General features: G+C 55.2%; 6 protein-coding genes across 6 annotated transcripts; 4 read left to right on the forward strand and 2 right to left on the reverse strand.

The window, feature by feature from the left end:
- Positions 1 to 50: 50 nt before the first annotated feature.
- Positions 51 to 1,997, reverse strand: BZA05DRAFT_446976 (isocitrate lyase; the record flags this gene model as incomplete). The annotated part of the gene is made up of 4 exons (XM_051487124.1): positions 51 to 70; positions 148 to 1,235; positions 1,290 to 1,578; positions 1,649 to 1,997. The coding sequence occupies 4 exons, from the start codon at positions 1,995 to 1,997 to the stop codon at positions 51 to 53; spliced, it is 1,746 nt and encodes a 581-aa protein (XP_051337300.1).
- Positions 1,998 to 3,710: 1,713 nt separating this feature from the next.
- Positions 3,711 to 4,793, forward strand: BZA05DRAFT_124473 (uncharacterized protein). Its single transcript, XM_051478725.1, has one exon. It carries the CDS (start codon positions 3,804 to 3,806, stop codon positions 4,629 to 4,631), a length of 828 nt encoding a protein of 275 aa, XP_051337301.1. The 5' UTR covers positions 3,711 to 3,803; the 3' UTR covers positions 4,632 to 4,793.
- A 1,253-nt stretch (positions 4,794 to 6,046) lies between these two features.
- On the forward strand, positions 6,047 to 7,880 carry BZA05DRAFT_457552 (glycoside hydrolase; the record flags this gene model as incomplete). Its single annotated transcript, XM_051487577.1, has 7 exons — positions 6,047 to 6,137; positions 6,241 to 6,317; positions 6,388 to 6,534; positions 6,603 to 6,686; positions 6,724 to 7,065; positions 7,119 to 7,277; positions 7,330 to 7,880. 7 exons carry the CDS (start codon positions 6,047 to 6,049, stop codon positions 7,744 to 7,746), a joined length of 1,317 nt encoding a protein of 438 aa, XP_051337302.1. The 3' UTR covers positions 7,747 to 7,880.
- A 1,698-nt stretch (positions 7,881 to 9,578) lies between these two features.
- BZA05DRAFT_340800 (synaptobrevin-domain-containing protein) lies at positions 9,579 to 10,452 on the forward strand (the record flags this gene model as incomplete). Its single annotated transcript, XM_051480980.1, has 3 exons — positions 9,579 to 9,680; positions 10,114 to 10,204; positions 10,298 to 10,452. 3 exons carry the CDS (start codon positions 9,579 to 9,581, stop codon positions 10,450 to 10,452), a joined length of 348 nt encoding a protein of 115 aa, XP_051337303.1.
- Positions 10,453 to 11,789: 1,337 nt separating this feature from the next.
- BZA05DRAFT_340858 (Aspartate/glutamate/uridylate kinase) lies at positions 11,790 to 14,499 on the forward strand (the record flags this gene model as incomplete). The annotated part of the gene is made up of 3 exons (XM_051480985.1): positions 11,790 to 13,776; positions 13,828 to 14,279; positions 14,347 to 14,499. 3 exons carry the CDS (start codon positions 11,790 to 11,792, stop codon positions 14,497 to 14,499), a joined length of 2,592 nt encoding a protein of 863 aa, XP_051337304.1.
- Positions 14,500 to 16,570: 2,071 nt separating this feature from the next.
- BZA05DRAFT_405033 (uncharacterized protein) lies at positions 16,571 to 17,100 on the reverse strand. The gene is made up of 2 exons (XM_051484370.1): positions 16,969 to 17,100; positions 16,571 to 16,912 (listed from the first exon to the last, which is right to left on the reverse strand). Exons 1-2 carry the CDS (start codon positions 17,009 to 17,011, stop codon positions 16,728 to 16,730), a joined length of 228 nt encoding a protein of 75 aa, XP_051337305.1. The 5' UTR covers positions 17,012 to 17,100; the 3' UTR covers positions 16,571 to 16,727.
- Between the last annotated feature and the right edge of the window lie 921 nt (positions 17,101 to 18,021).

An 18,021-nucleotide genomic window follows, 5' to 3' on the forward strand; every position in this document is an offset into this window, starting at 1 on the left:
CCCTCCCTTCACTGTACAACCAGCCAGCCAACGGTTCGTTCACCAGCAACCTATCCCCGCAAGTGACAATCTATGCATCAAAAGGCTTCGTCCTGTCAGCAATCACTCGTCTTCCAGGAGCACGACCAGGAGCACAATCAGACTTACTATGTTCAGTACTATCCTTCCCGACGGCACTAGTAGCCGAGGAGTTCGCAATGCTCTGGAGGATTCCATCGACGTAATTTGCGCCGCTCCACTTCTGATGGGTGAGGACATCGCATCCGAGCTCCTTCTCCTTCTTCTGGACGAGCTCTACATACGCGAGCATTCCGTCTGTCTTGAACCTGCGGGAGAGCTCGCACGTGGCGGCAGCGCCCGAGTGCAGTCCGGCGAGCGAGATTAGCTGCAGCACGAACCCCTCCTTCGCCATGTCCCAGACGAAGCTCTTCAGCCCGGCCTCGTCGAAGCCCTCGTTGAGCCAGTTGAAGCTGGGCGAGAGGTTGTAGACGAGCCACTTCCCTTCGCCGGGGGAGCCGGGGGCGCGGATCTCGCGCGCGAAGCTGCGCGCCTGCGCGATCGACGGCTTTTTGGTCTCGAGCCAGAGAAGGTCGGCGTAGGGCGCGAAGGCCTGCGCGCGCTTGGTGGCCGCCGCCATGCCCGCTTTGAAGTGGTAGTAGCCTTCGCGCGTGCGCGGCACGTCCCACGAGAAGAAGATGTCGCGGCCGAGGGCGGATTTGGCGGCGGCTCGCGCATCGCTGTTGCTGCGTGTGCTGGCGTTGGTGAGGTACTCGTCGATTTTGGATTGCGGCGCGGAGGAGGCCTGAAGGGCTTCGACTACCGCTTCGTCGAAGGTCACCAGCTTGTGCTTGGATACCCACTCGGCTTCCACCTCGGCGATCTTCTCGCCGCTGACGCCGGACCGCTCCATCTCGTAGAGGACTTCGCTGAGGGGCTTGACGTCCTCAGTCACTCCGAGGATGTATTGCTGATCGCGGGCATCGACGGAGCTGCTGATGAGCTTGCCGGTCTCCGAGTCGGTGCGGGCGATGAGGAGGTTCTCGGTGCCCATCAGGTCCCATTGGAAGCGGGTGGCGATCAGGCGGTTGATGTGCTCGCCCGTGGGGACGAGGACCTTGCCGGACAAGTGCCCGCATTTCTTGCCGCCGTGCATCTGGTCCTCCATGTGGATTGCCGCAGCGCCGTTCTCGGCGAAGAGTTTGGCGAGCTTCATCACCGCCGAAAGTCCACCGTGTCTGGCCATCGTCAGCACCGAAGGACACCTGATCCATTGGGGGGTGGGAGCCTACCCAGTATCCGCATCGGCAATGATGGGCCGGAGGTAGTCGATGTACGGTGTCTTCTTCTTGTCCTCGAGCGACAGGGCTATTCTCTGATCCCAATGCCGCTTATCGTGCAACTGCTGGGCCTTGAACAATCGCTGCACCTGATTCGGCACCGTGTTGTACGGATAGTCTCCCAAGTCCGGCGAGACCTCATTGGTAGTGGTCAAGATACTCGAAGCTGCCCATCCGCTGACATACAGGACCTCCTGGTTCTCCGCCTGCTGCGTCATCTGCACGGGATCGATAGCACCCACTTCGCACTTCCGTTAGCACATCCCACCCCGCCTCCGCCAATCCCTCAGCACAGTAGGAAAGAAACGCACTCGTGTGCACCGGCAACCCCTCCTTCGCCCTCGTTTCCAGCAGACTGTACAACTTCCTCGCCATGGTTGAGCTGGGATAATCCTGCTTCAGGGTGCCGCGCTTTGTCGCGACCTCCCGCGCACTGTAGGGTCGCTTTATCCCCTTCCACCGCGGACTCTTCCACCACTCCTCGATGGCCTCAATCTCGCTCCGCAACAGCGCATCCTCCTGTTCCGGTGTGGGAGCGACGTGTAGGGCAGTGGAGGACATGCGTGTGGTGACGACCGTGAACGCCGATTGTGCATGCGAGGTCGTGGAGAGGATGCGCGGGAGCTGCGGGACGCGGACTCGCGGGAGCTGGCGGAGCATGGTGTGTGTTCGGTACGTGCGTAGTGGTGGTGGGAACAGTAGGCGGCCGGCGGTGTGGTGGGGCAGAAGCGTGGGCTTTGGTGTTCCCCACGATGACCATATACCTACTCCACCTACCTGGGTAAGTACTCTAGCACCCGCCCCCGCAGGTTGGTTACCCAGGGCTTCCCGAGGTAGGCCGAACGGAGCTGAGAGTCCCTGCGGTCGATCGATATGCACAGTACGGCGCATCATAGAGTAACGAAACGGTTATGTGTGGAGAAATGCATTGAGAGACTACAAGTTGCCCACGGGAGCATCTTTGGAGCTTCGTCGCTGTATTGTACTATCATAGACAACCGCGATCACATGCTAACCAGCAGCTAACTATCGGCAACTACACGCGTAGCTTACTCCACCTCCACCTCTCACTCCGAGGCGTCCAGCAGCAATACATCTACCCAAGTGCCAGGTAGTATGTACAGACATCGAAGCCTTGCAGTCGACTGCACAAATAATAGCTCGACTTATTCTTCTGTTTTTCTGTTTTCCTGTTTTCCTGAGATACGGACTTCTGGGGAAGAAGCCACGTGATTTTATACCGCACCGCCGGTCAACAGAGCTTCTCCACGCAAAACCACCCTTCATTATATCATACTCTTACCGAGTCAAGTCGCACGGTTGCATGTAGTCCAGAGTATCCTCGGTATACGATATACACAGACGAAACAGTGCTAATTCGAGAAGCGCAGCATCATCTCGTGCCAGTCTGCCCGACCGAACATCGTGAGGACCCAGCAGTGCCACCTCCCTAGGTATCCGGCGCATATCGAATAATCTGGTGTGATTCCCCCCAAACGCTCAAGGAGCCTCCGCATTGTATTGTACATAAATATGTACCCTCCAACATACATGCCCAGTATTACCTTGCGAGCAAGGGCTGTCCTGTCCTGTCCGGTCAGGCACCGCTCGAGGGTTTCTGGGTACTCTCGATAGGTACCCGTATTCTCATGCATGCCCATGTACTGTAGGTACATACCGGTAGGTACTCTAAGTGCTTGTTTCATTCTGCGGTGTCCTTTCCGGGGGAAAATTCGGCGCCAGCTTGCTAGAGGAGAATCAGAGATGGGGCCGCACACGGATGGGAAGTAAATACTTACCTACCTGGTGCTTGTTGCTATCATAGCATGAAACTTGCTGACACTGGGAGAACGGTCGGTCGCGAAGGATAGGTGGGCTCGGTGAGTTCTGGTGTGATCGGTGGTTGCTTGGCTCTGGAAATATAGAATCCTTGATCGTGGGGAGAAGGTTGGGGGTTTTCGTTGGACTGGATTCGGAATACACTCCGTAGTACCATGGAGACTGTATGTGTTGTGCTGGTACATAGAAGGTTCGGCTTGGCGTGCATGAAGCAACTCGACTGTAGCCACGCTCGTGTGGCGGGGTGGCTAGGGTGAATGGTGTCTGTTAGTAAGGGAGAGGGGCGAACCTAAGCTGGGATTGAGATTCAAGAGCGAGCTTCTTCCCTCTCTCACTAACCTCTACTGAACACAGAATCACGAGAATCGCAGCTAACTCCACCTTCTTCTGAGGATAGACTTCTGCCCTTTTTCGATGATTCGAGGCGCAGCTCACCCACATCGCTAATCTACCACACACGGCTAAAGCCCGGTCAGCACCCCACACGACTACCTAGTATTAATACCTGGCGCATTCACGTAGGCACAATCATATATGCCCTCCAGCTTCTGGATTTCTGCCTCCACATGCCCCATTGGCTGACATGCTGATCTCGTCGTCGGTCGGTTGGTCTGCGGCTGAGCCACGATGGTACGGTACCTAGTCTTCAGCAGGTCTCACCTGGCGAGTGTGCAGTGCAGCAGTAGTAGTACAGGGGGGCGCGAGTGGTCACGACGGAGACAAGAAGGGAGGAGTCTGGACTGCCGTGGAGCGCTGCGAAATGTATATATCCTCGAGAGCCCAGCCGAGAAATTCGCATCGGTCTCATCCAAGTCCCTGGGTACATACATCATATCCAGTCGTCACGAAATATCACCCGCCCCGCCGATCCCCTCCAAAAATATGCAATCCTACACCAGCACCGTCGCCCACCACCACCGCCGCCCCACCCTTCTCCTCCTCCTCTTGGGTCTCCTCGCCACCGTCTCAGCCCGGCCATTGACAGCCGTCAAACCCGCCTCCTCGACGGCAGGCAACGACAACAGTGCGCGCGCACGACAAAACCGCACGATCGCTTTAGTCTGCGGACTCATCGGCGGCACGCTGTTTTTGGGGGTAGTCACGTATGCGGTCTACCTGTTCTGCTTCAAGAAGCGGCGTGCGGGGGGAGACCTAAAGGCGGAGGATGGGGACAAGAGTGGGGAAATGCAGGAGGCTAGGGAGTCCAGGAGGAGGAGCATCTTTGCTGGACAGTCGATTGCTGTGAGGGTGCCGACTTTGATAGTCAATGAGGAGAGGAAGGAGGGCGAGGGAAGACCGTTTCTGGAGAAGGGGCTGGTGTCCAGGGCGGGCACGCCGGAGCTGGAGTTGGAGAGGGTGCAGTCGCCAACGGTGTACTGCGATGAGCTGGAGGAGAGCAAAGGGCACGGGGTTGCTGCGGTAAAAAATACGCCGATGGCAGAGCGTGGTGCTTGATTTCTTTTCTACGCTGTAAATATACCGTACGGGCTTGGTGTTCGGAGTTATCCATGGGTCGTTTTTCTTCTATCACCTCATTCTGAGGAGTTCACGGGATAGGTTTCATGGATGGCGTGCAAACATCGGCAATTGGGTATAACGGATCAAGTTCTTCGGTCAAACGTGTGTACTCGCACATCATGATCATGGCCAAAGTGCGTGAGAAGGAATTGATGCCAGCATGTATGTACATCCATGACTGCGCAGAACGCGGTACCAGTCCCGCCAGTCCCGCCAGCTCTCGTCCTTCAGGTGAGGACATCTCCACATGCAAACGTTGGATTATATGTACCTCTCGTCCCAATCCGAAGAGATCCGGACCCTCACTGAGAAGCGCCTCAAGGTCACACACGCACTTATCTGCGGGAAGAATGTTGGGTGGCTGATTACACCGACCTCCTGCGGGGCCTGACGGACGCCTGAACTCCAGCCGCGTGTAAGCGAATTCAAGATGTTCGGCCTGAACTTTGAAGCACTGGAGTCGATGTTGGATGCATGTGTCTGCAAGTACATACTGGAACCGCAGTCAGTGAATCGTAAAGACCCGTACTTTACTTATCCCTCTCTTCCCTACCATCACTACCCCAATCAAATATGACCGCTGGCCGACAGAGATCTAGGCTTGTCGAGAGGGGAACTCCCATGGTAGATATAGTGATGGATACGAGGAGCGGGCACTAGTATACCTACCCCAGTCGTCGGCGGGTTCCTATCGAAAAGGTTGTTTCTTGGTGGGTTCGGCTGTTGCTACTGTTCTCTCCGGTGTGCAGAGTTGATCGAGGAGGCACTTCTTGACCGCATGTTCGAGACTCAAGCTCCCGTTAAGGCCTGCAACAGCCAAGCAACTAGCGCATGTCCCTGCCTTAGTCAGTGTAGTACGGAGCTAGTTAACTTTGATGCGATTTCACTAGCCTTTCAAGGAAGCTAGTGTGAGAGTTAGTGAATGGTAGTTAATTTCATAATGTATGTACCGTATATACGACCTACACGAGCCATCAATTGAAGGTGAGCGGCACAGAGCGGATGTCCCTTCATCCATACAATTGTATCCTACGGAGCCTTCAACCTCGAATGGAGTACACAGCCATGATGTCATGAAACGATACGATGCATGGGGTTTTGTTTGGTTCACACTTCCTCAACACATCCTCGACGACAGGTTGCCTCAGAGCCAAAAACAACATAGGTTCTGCTGGAAAGTACAAGTCTTACGGCTAGCAATTCGCTCTTTCACTGCTTGCTCTCTGGACCCTTTGTCGCTCGCTTCACGCACACATTCTTCTGTTGCGGCTGAATCCGAACGATTCCGTCCTTACAATTATCACCAATACTCACACCTTAACCCACAAACATCGCCACAAACACTGCTCAACATGCGGTTCCTTCGCACCATTGAGCGGTTGACCGTGGCCATGTTACATCTGCTCGCAGTGACGGCGTATGACCTGGACCCCACCAACAAGGGTGAGCTCACCGCATCACCATTCATCACTGACTTCTCGCCGCCTTGCATTCCTAACTATCCAATTTCCTCATAGAATCGGTCTCATGGTCTCGGAGAGAGTAGCATACAAGATGATGCAGTATTATCCGGGCAATCGGACCGGTGGCACCCCCGGAATCTTCGGCGTGCCCATCTTCTGGGTCCGTGTTCGACCCTCCTCTTGCACGGAATGCGCTTCGGGAACGGTACATACTGATACCTAGAACATAGTGGGAGTCCGGCGCAATCTTCGGAAGCTTGATTGACTACTGGTACTACACTGGCAACAGTGGGTACAACGATGTCGTCTCCGAGGCCATCCGGTGCCAGGTCGGCGAAGAGCAGAACTTCATGCCGTCCAATCAATCGCACACAATGGTTTGCTTCTCGGGAACTAGTTGGTTGAAACTTGACTACGGGTGCTGATGAATGAAATCTACCATTAGGGAAACGACGACCAGTGCTTCTGGGCATTGACCGCCATGGCCGCCGCGGAGAGGAACTTTGCCAACCCCCGCCGACAAGCCGCAGTGGCTGGCACTCGCCCAGGCTGTCTTCAACACTCAGGCGACACGGTGGGACCCGAGGACGTGTGGTGGCGGTCTCCGCTGGCAGACAGTCGCGATCGCAGACGGATATAACTACAAAAACACAATTTCTAATGGATGCTTCTTCAATATCGCTGTGAGGCTTGCTAGATATACCGGAAACGATCCCTATGCCGTCTGGGCTGAGAAGACGTACGACTGGCTCGGGGATGTCAAATTGATAAACGCCACAACTTGGGACGTCCACGATGACCACCAGACCGCCACGGACTGCTCCGACAATAGAGAAGGCCTCGACGATAACCGCTGGAGTTACAATCTTGGGATACTGTTATCGGGCTCTGTCTACCTCTACAACTACGCAAGGCACACTCACCCAATCTTGACAAAGTTCCTGGCTGATTTTGTGACCAGACCAACGGCGAGTCGAAATGGAAGCACCGTGTCGACGGCTTCCTGAACGCCACAGACTTCTTCTTCAAGGCGCAACCCCACTACGGCATCGACGGCGTTCTCTGGGAGCCCCAGTGCGAGCGGTGGGGCGTATGCGACATCGACCAAAAGTCGTTCAAGGTCAGTTTCACCAGCTCATTCTCACTCCCTCGCCAGCAACTAACGTCCTCAGGCGTATATGTCGCGCTTCCTCGCCCTCGCCGCCAAGATGGCGCCCTTCACCGACCGCATCATGTCCAAGCTGCGCAGCAGCGCCATCGCCGCGGCAAAGCACTGGTCGGGGTACACAGACGGCAACACCTGCGGGATGAAATGGACGCTGGACGGAGAATGGGATGGCACCGGCGATGTCGGCCACCAGCTGTCCGCGCTCGAAACTATCCAGAGCAACCTGATATTCCACGTGCAGCCCCCGCTCACTCATGTCTCCCCCGGTGCGAATAGGGGAAGTCCGGGTGCGGGAGGAGCGGCCGCGGATGAGGCTGTGCATTGGAAGGCCACCATGGCGGATGAGGCTGGAGCGTGGATACTGACCGCGGTGGTTTCGGCGGCGGTTGCGGGTACGGCGTGGTGGATGGCGATGAATTGATGGTCTTGCATCTGTTGATGTGCGAGTCCGTGGCACTTGGGATAACGGCTTGTGGGCGCTTTTCAAGATGCTTGATCAACGTGGATCGCTGACCTCGTGGATTTTCTGGAAGTATATAACTGTTACTATTCTGCACCGTTACTCTCCTTCCCCTCAGCTTCGCCATCGGCATGGCTATCGGCGCACTCGAACGGCAAACCATGGCCAATGATTGTTGTTGGGACATAGTCAATACGAATCACTCGTAATTCCCCTGGCTTTCAAACTCGGCCAGGGATAGGATGGAGGGGCGTGGATTGCCATGATCTGGCTAGGTCACAGGCGATAGGTGATTAAACAAACGAACAAACTCAGCTCATGGGATATATTATCTCGTGAGATGAGAGCTTGAATTGTGCCAAACAATATGCTCGCCCTCCCTGTGTGCTTGACGGTCGATCCATCCGAAGTTTTGGGATCTCCCCTGGCACTGGTGGCCCTGTGCTCTGCCGAGATGGCACTGGTCGGTCCCGTATTCCCCAGCCTCAGACGGGTCTTCCGGCATCGGGTAGCCCCACGCGGCCCCGCTATCTCCTCCCAACTCACCGCTCCAGCACGGGCTCCTCCAAGCAGATTTTGCGGGCCTAACTAGCGCCGGTGTCTGCCGAGTGATGTTCACGTTCCTCGGACGACACCTGTTATCTCGGTGGTCGGTGGGGAGTATTCGAGAATGTAGAGTAACCGGCTTCCCACAGGTGACAAAGGCCACCAGTATCCCCATCACCGTCGCTTGGGACAGCTACGCAAATAGGGGTCGATTCTTTCATCCAGAAAAAGGATCCCGAACAGTAGCGTGCATCACGAGGCCATTAATGCGGATGTAGGGGGCCCAGCAACGGCGAACAAGCGCAGCTCCTATGGTTGTGCGGACAGTGAGCCGCCTGCCACCGCCGACTTAGGTGTACGAGTAACTGCTGGGGACTTCGTGTGGTGGGACTTCGACGATGTTGTGATATACATCACCCGGTTTTACGGACGGCACTGCTACTCGGTTAGAGGTCTGGTTACTTTGATGTCATCTGGTAGAAGAGAAATAAACAGGTGCGGTGATGACGACTCGCCTTCTGCCTTCTTGCACAGCGAATGCAGTCGAAGCCGGATGCTATGGGTTCTTTCATGATGAATCTCCAGGATAAATAGGTAGATGAGTACTCGCTTGGCCTCACTACGAATGATTCTCACGTGTTCTTCCACTCCGCCGTTGGTCAGTGGCTTGGCTACATCCACAGCCACTTCTCCGGCTTAGCCCACGTGATCAGCGAGCACTGCCACTACATACCGGAAGCATTGCAGTCGTCAGCTCCACCGAAGCAGTGTTACTTTAGGTAGAAGGGCAGCCCACCATCTTGAACGGAACTGAGTTCAAAACAAACGAACCGCCCATCTGCTACTCTGCTTTTTCCTCTTCTCTTTCATCCTCCTCTTCTTCCGCTCACTTGAATATCATTCTCACTTGAATACATTCAAAGGTTGTTTGGAACAAGACCTCAAACCTCAAACCTGCCTAATCTCCTGTTGCCATAATAATCCCTGTGACCGAGCGCAACCTTCCACCCAAACTCTCTCACACCTGCCTGGCCTGTGCTTACTTGCTTCATCGACACACCCACCCCCCCAAAACCTACCAACAATCACTCCGCCAGCTTCTCTTTCTACAACCCCCTCACGAACACTCCACCACCTCCGCCAAGTAACGACTGAACGAATCTAACGGCTCCGAACCGTCGTCGACTCTTCGCCTCTATACCCCCTTCGCTACTTATCCCAAACCGCCTCGCGTACCAATCTAAACAATGGCCGATCAGCCTTACGACCCGTACATTCCCAGCGGCAACGCCGGTGCTGGCAACCCTCAGGGCCAGCCAGGCAACCAGCGGACTGCGGCTATTCAGCAGGTTCGTTTCCGCTCCACCTTTTGTTTCCGTCGCTTCCGGTTGTGCTTTTCGAGGTCATGATGGCGGAGAGGGGGGGAGGGGGGTGTGGGTTTGCTCGGGTTGCGATGTGCTATTCGCCCCCTTTGCTCTCGTCGGCTACGGGCGCGCAATCTATGCTCGTCACTTTACGACACAGCGACCGATGGGCGTCGTGCCGACTTCGACGATCAACCACGAGAGAGCTTCATCATCTGCTCTGTGGAAATTTTGCGCTCGGTGAAGCTACGTCGTCACAGTTGCAACATGTGAGGTTGCGGCTGGGCTGAGGATAGATAGCGCCCGCCCGCGCAGAACACAGCCATCATGACTTCGAAACACCATTAGAACTTGAGCTCGCTGAGGAGTTTATTTTTGGAAGGAACCCTTGCTGACGCGGAACGTCGCCATCATGTAGCAAATTGATGACACCGTCGGTATTATGCGCGAGAACATCAACAAGGTCGCGGACCGCGGCGCCAGACTCGACAGTCTCCAGGACAAGACCGGTACGTAGGAGGACCGGTTGTACGGCTACAGCCGCCTGTTCGCGAGTGCGGGTTTTTTTTCTTCGAGATGGTTGCTGAACATTCCGCTTGCAGATAACTTGGCTGTCTCTGCCCAGGGATTCCGTCGCGGCGCCAACAGGGTCCGAAAGCAGATGTGGTGGAAGGACATGAAGATGCGCATGTGGATAGCCGTTGGTATCATCATCCTGCTGGTGATCATCATCGTTCCGGTGGTTTTACACACGTAAGTCGGCTGTAGCCCTCCGTTTCCCCAAACCGAGCACCCCGTATTGATATTGGTTGGCCACAGGACGGGCAAGTAAAGTGTTCCGTGAACTGGGAAGGGAGGGGTATACACTGTTAAACCCATCAAAAACAATTCACGAGACCACGCAACGCCTTGTTTTGGTAGCATCGAGGGGTAGATAATGGTGGGGAAGGCGGAGCGGTGAACTTTCTGGGTTTCCCCTGGTGTACCTTTTATGTTTGATGTTTTTCTTTTTGCGTATGACTTTCCTTTTTGTTCCATTGCACGGCTGCTTTGCCGCGTGAAGGCGTCTTTTGCTCTTCCGGTCTCCTCGGCCTGCGCATCGTAGATCAATGTGCCTCGCGGCCAGGTTTCCCGGCAAAGGACCACTTTCACGATGAAGCAGTTGGGGGAGGGCGGGGAGTTGATGAGGTTAAGTGTTTTTTCTTTCTTTTGTCTTGTTTCTTCTCTAACGACCTGCCATGGGCTTCAATTGATATGTTTGCGAAATGCTGTGTATTCTTATGGGGTGGTATTGTTTTGTCCGTCTATCCATCGTGTCTCTGGAGATATATACAGGTGTCCCTACATCACGGGCCATAGGCCCGCCCTCGCGCGCGGGGCACCCTGCCACCTGTCGGAGCTCCTCATGAGAACCGCGACCTCCCCGGGCCTTGAACTCATGTCATAGCGCGCCACAGCTTTGATTTGGTGTCATAATTCCCTTTGTCGTCTGTTTCCCTCTGGGCTCGGTTTCACGTCATCGCAGATCGGTCGGACTTGTGGGGTGGAGAAACGCATGGCAGAATTTTTTTGAGAGATCCCTGCAAAACCTTGCACTCTGTCCGCGGATATTCATTTTTTTCGTTGCTGTTGAAAATTCTGATATCCACGGTCACGATCACGAGAGTCAGAGAAGACAGATAATCGTACGAACAATTCGCGTACACTGCTTCGAGATATCCAACCACTTCTCGGGATTCAGAGAGCACCACTGCCGCTGCTTCGGAGGTGTCAGAATTGAGCGGCCCTTTCGGTTCTCCGGCTGCTTTTAGCTTGCGGTTTGCGTCTACCTTGACTGGGGGTGAGATCTACCAGCCCGGCCCGTTCCCCGTTGTCGTCCCCGCCCCGCCGCCCTCCAGCTCCTGCCCGCTTTTCCTGCTACCCTCCCTCCCCCTCATTCTCGTGCCTTCTGCCGGGCCCATCTGATTTCTTGCCCCGGATTGACTAGCTACCTAGGTCAATCAGTGCTCTCACGGACTTCCTCCCGTCTGTCCCTTCTCATCGTCCCACTCACTCATCTGCCCTGTGCACTCGAACCTCCTCCGTTATATGACAATGCTTTCAGCCCTCCGCAGCTGCACCGGCCGGAGCCTCCGCTCCACACCGGCCCGCCTCCGCTCCTGCAGACCCAGTGTCGCCGCCGTCGCCGCCACCACCACCCCATTCCGACGCAGCACTGCGTACGCCTCGACCTCCGCCGCAGACAGCAGCCCGCTGTCGACCCGGTCGACGGTGATCCAGCTCCTCAACAACATCGGCTCCAAGCGCGAGGTCGAGCAGTATCTCTCGCACTTCACGTCGGTGCAGTCGCAGCAGTTCGCCGTCATCAAGGTCGGCGGTGCCATCATCACCGAGCAGCTCGAATCTCTCGCCTCTTCCCTGGCGTTCCTGAACCATGTCGGACTTTACCCAGTCGTTGTCCACGGGGCAGGCCCCCAGCTCAATAAGCTCCTGGAAGATGCTGGCGTAGAGCCCCAGTTCGAGGAGGGAATCCGCGTCACCGATGGAAAGACGCTAGCCATTGCTAGAAAGTTGTTCCTGGATGAGAACTTGAAGCTCGTCGAGGCGTTGGAGAAGATGGGCGTGCGTGCGAGACCCATCACTGGTGGTGTCTTCGAGGCGGATTACTTGGACCGTGAGAAGTACCAGTTCGTCGGTAAAATCGGAAAGGTCAACAAGAACCCCATCGAGGCTGCCATCCAGGCTGGCTGTCTTCCCATTCTTACGTCTACCGCCGAGACCCCCGAAGGTCAACTGCTCAATGTCAATGCCGACGTTGCGGCTGGAGAGTTGGCTCGTGCCCTGCAACCGCTCAAGATCGTCTACCTGTCGGAGAAGGGTGGCCTGTTCAACGGGGAGACCAATGAGAAGATCTCGACTATCAACTTGGACGAGGAGTACGATCACTTGATGTCGCAGTGGTGGTGCAGATACGGTACCCGGTTGAAGATTAGGGAGATCAAGGAGCTCTTGGACACCCTTCCCCGTACTTCCAGCGTGGCTATCATCCACACCGATGACCTCCAGAAGGAACTCTTTACGGATACCGGAGCCGGTACTATGATTCGCAGAGGACACAAGCTCACCGCGAAGACCAGTCTGAAGGAGTTCTCCGACAGGGATAAGTTGAGGGATGTGTTGATCCGCGCCAAAGCCGATGGCGGTCGCTACCTTGCAGACCTTGGGTCCAAGTCTTTCAAGGCGTATGCCGATGAGCCGCTTGATGTTCTGGCTGTTGTCTTCCCCAATGAAGGATCCGCACCCGCCGTGTTGGACACCTTCACATCCACCAAGGCCGGATGGCTCGGCAACGTTGCGGACAATGTTTTCAACGCCGTCAAGCGGGACTACCCCAAGCTCGTATGGAGCGTTGAGCAAGGCGACGAGAACCTGGGATGGCACTTCGACAAGGCGCAGGGTAGCTTCGCCCACGGCGGCAAGGTGCTGTTCTGGTACGGCGCTGAGTCTGCCGAGGAGGTCACCACCATCATCGGTGATCGCGTCGGAGATGCTGCTGCTGGCGGTTTCTCGAACTCTGTCACCGGCATCAAACAGCAGGCTCGTGGATTTTCCACTTCCGCACGCCCCCGGCTCAGCGGGTCGATCCAGCGGGTTCACGTTTCCGGACGCCGCGGCTTCGCCACCACCAACCCGAACCCCCCAATGGGCAAGGGCAATGCCTCCAACACAAAGCCTTCCAGGGTTGCCCTCATTGGTGCCCGTGGATACACCGGCCAGGCGTTGATCAGTCTCCTGAACTCGCACCCCAACTTTGATCTTACCCACGTTTCGTCCCGCGAACTTGCGGGCAAGAAGCTTGAGGGCTATACCAGCAAGGACATCATCTACCAGAACCTTGGAGTCGAGGACATTCGACGGATGGAGGAGAACAACGAGGTCGACTGCTGGGTCATGGCGTTGCCCAACGGCGTTTGCAAGCCCTTTGTTGACGCCGTCGACGAGGTCGGAAGCGGAAAGAGCGTGATTGTCGATTTGAGCGCGGACTACAGATTCGAGGAGAACTGGACCTATGGTCTGCCCGGTATGCTATGATCTCGCTCACTTTCATTAGTCACCACTAACTGGTGATCAGAATTGGTCACGCGTTCGAAGCTTGCTAAGGCCACCCGCATCTCCAACCCGGGATGCTACGCCACCGCTGCCCAGCTAGCCATCTCGCCGCTGGTTCCCTACCTCGGAGGCGACCCATCGATCTTCGGTGTGTCCGGCTACTCCGGCGCCGGAACTAAGCCTTCGTCCAAGAACGACACCGAGCAGCTCCGTGATAACCTGATGCCGTACTCGTTGACCGACCACATCCACGAGCGCGAGATCGGTGCCCAGCTCGGCGTCTCGGTCGGCTTCGTCCCCCACGTCGCCGCCTGGTTCCAGGGAATCCACCACACGATAAACATCCCGCTCAACAAGCAGATGACTTCGCGTGACATCCGTAATCTCTTCCAGGACCGCTACGCCGGCGAGCGTCTGATCAAGATTGTGGGCGAGGCCCCATTGGTCAAGAACATCTCTGGCAAGCACGGAGTGGTAAGTTTTCTTCGCTAGATGTATCATACCAATCTAGGAGTGGGGACTAATCCGAGTGACTTCCTAGGAAATCGGTGGCTTCGGAGTCCATTCCTCGGGCAAGCGCGTCGTCATCTGTGCCACGATCGACAACCTCCTCAAGGGCGCTGCCACCCAGTGTCTGCAGAACATGAACTTGGCGTTGGGATACAACGAGTACGAGGGTATTCCTCTCCCTTAGATATCGGGCATCATCATCTTCATCAATCATGTACACGTGCGTGCAGGCCTAGGGTGTGGTAGATGCATCGATCGATCTAATATGAATGCGGGTTTTTATTATCAATCTCTTTCTTTCTTTCTTTTGTTCATGGTTTTTGGTTGTGTTTCGGTCGGGTGTTTCGATTTTTTGTTTTGCTGCGTGTGCGCGTGCTTGTGCTTTGATTTTGATTTGCTTTTACGATTATATTCCCGTGTGCTGCTTGAAGGACTTTCTTCGGTCGTTCGTTCGTTCGCTGTGTAGCTGTGTGCATATAGGCTGGATGTAGGCTGGCTGTAGGCTGTAGGCTGGCCAGCTTGGTGAAGCAGATGTGATGAGGATGTGATTCCTGCGGCCTGCTGCGAGGCTTGTTGACTTGCGGTGCTGGTGGCAATTGGAGTGGGTGAATGAGAGATTGTGAGAGACTGGGAGGGCGTTTGGATCGAAGGGCTGGTCCGGAGAGGGCGAGTGCGAGTGACATATGGGGATAAGGTTCAGTACTGCTACGAAGTATCTTCATATTGAATTACCTACTTCAGACGGCGTTCTTTGAACCTATCAAGCTCTAGGATCACCAGCTGAATTCCCCGTGAACATACCATCCAGACTCCAGAGTAGAGTAGAGTAATTTGGAAGCCTCTATGTACAAAAGCTTCAAAACCCTTTCTGATGGCTCCGAAGTTCTAACTTGGTACCGGCAAAGGATGAAGCCGAGGCCATCCCGAGCTCAAGGTCTTGTTGCCTCCTCCTCGCCATCATTCGCCCTCTACCCCCACCCCCACCCCCACTATAAAGATGGCCAGGACACTCGGAGACTGGAATGCGGAAGTTTGTGGGGTTGTGGTCTGGATAGGATAGGCATTGGATCGGCCCCGCCCAGATCTCAGATCTGGCATACAGTACGGTACGCGGATCGTATGTAGGTGCTCAGCCGACCACCTTGATGCCTATCAATGTCGCCACTTGGGATTGCTCTCGTTCACTCCAGGTTACCCAAGGCACCGAGCCACAAAAGCCACAAAAGCCCAGCCAACAGCCAAGATTGAAGGTTGGAGACGGCGGGGTAGGCTCCGCCGGAAAAAATAACTACCGGTACCATTGCCGTTGCTCGTGCTGACATGATACTTGTTCTTGTTCTTATTCTCTGCTGTGCTCGACTCCATTAGTTATGCGTGTATTGATGGCGAGCAGCGAGCTTACTTTCCCGCTAGCGTGAGTCTCAGAATCCCATCCGCCACATCAGTGGCGCAGCGATACCTACTCTTGGTAACGGGGTGCAGCCATCACATACCTGTGTAGAAACTCCACCGAATCCACCAAATCCTGTCCAGCAACCACACCCCACACCATAGCGCGAAAGCCACGCAACCAAAGGCTTCCTGCGAAGCCGCTACCGTGGCTGTATCATACCACCCATCCAGAGCGTGTGGCGCTCCGTTAGTCTCACTGACTCTCAGCCACAAGTAAGAGTGGCATCACGTGATAAAATGTGGCTGAAAGGTCACGTGTCGCAAAATAATCGATCCTGTATACGTGCCAAAGTTGTGTCTGGGAGTCTGGAAGGAAAAGTCAGAACTCTAAAAACCCGAGCACCCAAATAAACTTCCGATGCCCAAAAAACAAAAAAAAACAAATAGGTTTTCCAGCCATTAATGTAGAACAGCAGAAAAAATGCATAAAACTCATGAGATTCGCTTTGGGAGAAAATAGCGCAAACCTCCCGATGACGGCCAGGCCTCGGAGGTTAGGAACAACAGAAAAATTGCATAAACCCATGAACAACTGAGCTCGGAAAAATAACGCGACCATCAAATAATATCTTTACGCGCTTCGCGAGAAAAAAGCTTAACTCCCGATGACCGCCAGGCTCGGACTTAGCTAGACTTGCGGCGGTGGCTCACTTTGGTGTAGGCGTCGTGATCTACTCAGGTCTATACTGGCTACGGCCGCTGCAGGCAGGATACACTCGATGATACTGCTCTGGAAACATCAGTACTGCTCCCGCCGCATTGCCTATGCTGCTCCGGATTCTGCTCGGTAAACAGCAGTACTGCTCGGAAAAAAGCAGTTTTGCTTGGTAGACAGCGGTACTGCTCTCGCCACATCGCCGCATCATCTGTACTGCTTCGGATACTGATCGGCAAACAGCAGTACTGTTATCACCGCACTGCCTGTACTGCTCCAGATCCATCAGTGCCGCTCTGGAACCATCAGTGCTGCTCGGAGAACAGCAGTGCTCTCCGCCGAGCCCCTCCCGGGGGTAAAACCTCCGCACTCAACCTCCCGTTCAAATATCGCCGCTCAACTCTCCCGGCGCAAGCCCCGCACAACCCGGCAGGCAGACAGAAGGAAAGAGAGAAAGACAGACAGCGAAAAAGAAGAAGACTAAATGAAGGTACTAGTCCCGCCCTTTCCAACCTCCTGTGAGCTGCTCTAAGACAGCTTCCCTAGCTCTCGTTTCTTCCGCCCTCGACGCTCTTTCCGCTGCCGCCATTCTTCCTCCTACTTTCTCCGGCCCTGCTAGGGGAAATACGGGGTCTGCCTCTGCCACTGCTAGGTCAGAAGTTTGACTCGGAGAATCTTGATTGTCTTGAACGCCGAGCGGTGGGACTCATCGTCCAACATCTGTGGTGACTAGGAACTTTAGGATCGCCTCGCTGCAGTCCTGGCTAGGTTAGGGCGTGTCAAGCCTTTACCGCCGATGGTACTAGAACGTACACGCTGTAGCTGTGGGCGCCAGGCCGCAGTGAGGACACATGTTGATGGTAGTGCAGTGTAGGAGACGTACGCTCAATGTATCATGCCTGTTGCGGCTCCAGCCAGTACGGGACATTATTGCGTCTGGCGATGCAACGATAGCAGTACTGCTCTTTACCGAGCAGTACTGATGGTTCCGGAGCTGTAACGCCCAGTATCCCGTGCCCGCATCGGCTGTAGCCAGTATGCGTCAGTATCCGAAGCAGTACAGATGATGCGGTGATGCATTGATAGCGGTACGGCTGTTTTCCGAGCAAAACTGCTGTTTTCCGAGTAGTATCCAGAGCAAAACTACTATTTTCCAAGCAGTACTGCTATTTTCCGAGCAGTATCAGGAGCAGTACTGGCAATGCGGCGCGAGCAGTACTGCTGTTTACCGAGCAAAACTGCTTTTTCCGAGCTGTACTGCTGTATACCGAGCAGTGCAGGCGATGCAGCGAGAGCAGTACCGCCGTCTACCGAGCAGTACTGATGGTCCCGGAGCTGTACCGCCCAGCGTATCCTGCCTGCCTCGGCCGCAGGTAATACGCAGGTAATACGCGGCGGTAGTCTGTTACTGCGTGTCCAGTAGGTACCAGACAGTACGGTTGCCTAGCAGTAAAAGGCCTCCGGTACTGGTAGGTAGTCTGCATTACAGATCAGTAGAGCGCAGTCTGTGCTGGGCGCGCCCTGGCTGGTTACGGCCCGATAAGGTGCAAGGTGCGTGTCCGCGCTCCACTCCTCCGGTGCGCCTTCGGTGTGCTACAA

The sequence above is a fragment of the Tricharina praecox genome (assembly GCF_024521635.1).
Source record: "Tricharina praecox strain CBS 144465 chromosome Unknown BZA05scaffold_21, whole genome shotgun sequence".
Taxonomy (NCBI): Eukaryota; Fungi; Ascomycota; class Pezizomycetes; order Pezizales; family Pyronemataceae; genus Tricharina; species Tricharina praecox.